The following is a 2,586-nucleotide window of genomic DNA, read 5'->3' on the forward strand; positions in this document are numbered from 1 at the left end:
AGTTGTGCCACAAACTTCTCTTCTCCCCAATCCTATTCAATACCTCCTCATTAGTTACGTGATCTACCCACCTTATCTTCAGCATTCTTCTGTAGCACCACATTTCGAAAGCTTCTATTCTCTTCTTGTCCAAACTAGTTATCGTCCATGTTTCACTTCCATACATGGCTACACTCCATACAAATACTTTCAGAAACGACTTCCTGACACTTAAATCTATACTCGATGTTAACAAATTTCTCTTCTTCAGAAACGATTTCCTTGCCATTGCCAGTCTACATGTTATATCCTCTCTACTTCGACCATCATCAGTTATTTTACTCCCTAAATAGCAAAACCCCTTTACTACTGTTAGAGACATCAAATGACTTGGAAGAGCAGTTGAACGGAGTGGATAGTGTCTTCAAAGCTGGATATAAGATGAACATCAACAAAAGCAAAAGATGGGTAATGGAATGTAGTCGAATTAAATCAGGTGTTCCTGAGGGAATCAAATTAGGAAACAAGAAACTTAAAGCAGTAGATGAGTTCAGCTATTTAGGCAGTAAGATAAATGATGATTGGCGAACTAGAGAAAATGTAAAATGTAGACTGGCAATGACAAAAAAGCATTTCTGAAGAAGTTAAATTTGTTAACATACAATATAGATTGATGTGTTAGGAAGTCTTTTCTGAACATATTTGTATGTAATGTAGCTATTTGTAGAAGTGAAACGTGGACGACAACAGTTCCGACAGGCATAGAATAGAAGCTTCTTTGATGTGGTGTTATAGAACAATACTGAAGGTTAGATGGGTAGATCACTTAACTAATGAAGAGGTACTGAACGGAACTGGGAAGGATAGAAATTTGTGGCAAAACTTGGTTAGAAGAAGGGATCAGTTGACTGGACACACACTGAGATATGAAGGGCTCGGAGAGATATAGTCATAAGCCACAACTTTCACGAAATTGAGTTTTTCATGTTGTGGCATTCTTAACAATGTCTTCTTCACAATGTGTTGAAAAAGTTCCATGTTACTGCAACAGATGGCAGGCTATGATGGAGTGCAGTTCTATGCTGTGCCATCTGGTGGTAGTTTCAGAAGATACATAGTCACAAGCCACGGCAAAATGGCAGGTGGGTCAGGGACGTCTGAAGCGTCTTCGGGTCTTCAACGCATATTTGACACAGACAGTAGTGGAAGTGAAGAGCTTGACCCTTTGGATCCTGACAGTGATGAATCTTGGCATCCATCGACCAGCAGTTCCAGCTCAGATGATGTTTCGGTAAGTATATAAAATGGTTTATTTCTGGTGATTAATTTCCTGTGGCTTGTGACTTTGTTTCTCTCAACATTGCCAACGCATTTGACAGCCATACTGTGTGTTAATGATGAAACTTGATGGGCACATTTATATAACTACTTAATGGTGCAATAATGTAGTTTCAAAGGTAAAAGATGTGTAAAAAATATTTTCTCATTAATGTGGTTTTAGCGAAATTTTATGTTTTGTGTGGCTTATGACTATATCTCACAGAAATTCTTAGACTATTTTGCTCTTCATATTATAGCTTGAAATAAGTAGAATAAATGAAGAATCACCCGAAAAACCAAAGCCTTCACAGAAAAGAACGCGAAATATTTATCAGTGGAAGAAAAATAAACCAAAACGTCGACAAAATGCTGGCCAGCAGTATAAGTCTTTAAAAACCCACAAGACTGTTCAGGCTGCTACTATAGGAAGTCCCTGTACTTGTTTAAATAAATGCTTCACAAAACTGCTTGGAGAGGAAGAAAACATTTTTCATTCATTTTGGGACATAGGAAACTTTAATGTCCAGAATACTTACCTGATGAGCTGTATGAAAATGGAACCGAAAAAGCGGAGGTTTGTTCACTATTTAAATAAAAATGGTTTAATATTTTGTATATTTATTTCATTTTGTTACATTTGTCACAATTTCTTTCAAAGCTATCCAAAAAAGACTTCCAAGAAAATAGCATCCAGGGATGTTACACTTTTCTTATAATGTGAGGGTATGTGGAATACAAGTAATGATCTGCAAGGAAACTTTCCTAAGGGTTCATGGCTTACAGATACATGCACGAAGGGTGAGGAATTTGCAACATCAAATGAAGCAGGGATTTGTAGTGCCAAAAGAAGATGGAAGAGGTTTGTATGTTACTCTGTGCTATAAGTTAGGGATGTACTCAAACTGAGTACTATACAAATATTTCTATTAGTCAGAGGATATAAGCTCATCCTTTTCTTTCTTTCAGGAAAACATAGAAACTACCCACATAAATTTCAAGACGAAGCTGTACAAAGTGTTAGAGAATTTCTCAACACCATACCGAAATATAACAGTCATTCCAGTAGGCAACAGAACGTCAATAGAGTGTATTTGGATTGTGATCTCACAACTGCTTCCATATGTCAAGATAAATACTCAGAATACTGCAAGGGAAAGCAGGTTCCTGCAGTATCTGAAAGTAAATTCAGAGGAATTTTTGTATCTGAATTTAACATAGGCTTCAAACTACCAAAAAGTGACACCTGTTCAAAATGTGATGAATTTCTAATTGCAATAAATAACCCAG

The 2,586-nt window shown here is 36.7% G+C and overlaps 1 protein-coding gene across 1 annotated transcript; it reads left to right on the forward strand.

Annotated features, from left to right (window-relative positions):
• Positions 1–924: 924 nt before the first annotated feature.
• LOC126485027 (uncharacterized) lies at positions 925–2,275 on the forward strand. The gene is made up of 3 exons (XM_050108632.1): positions 925–1,270; positions 1,557–1,873; positions 2,266–2,275. The coding sequence occupies exons 1-3, from the start codon at positions 1,016–1,018 to the stop codon at positions 2,273–2,275; spliced, it is 582 nt and encodes a 193-aa protein (XP_049964589.1). The 5' UTR covers positions 925–1,015.
• The last annotated feature ends 311 nt before the right edge of the window (positions 2,276–2,586 follow it).

Source organism: Schistocerca serialis, chromosome 6 (genome assembly GCF_023864345.2).
Source record: "Schistocerca serialis cubense isolate TAMUIC-IGC-003099 chromosome 6, iqSchSeri2.2, whole genome shotgun sequence".
NCBI lineage: Eukaryota > Metazoa > Arthropoda > Insecta > Orthoptera > Acrididae > Schistocerca > Schistocerca serialis.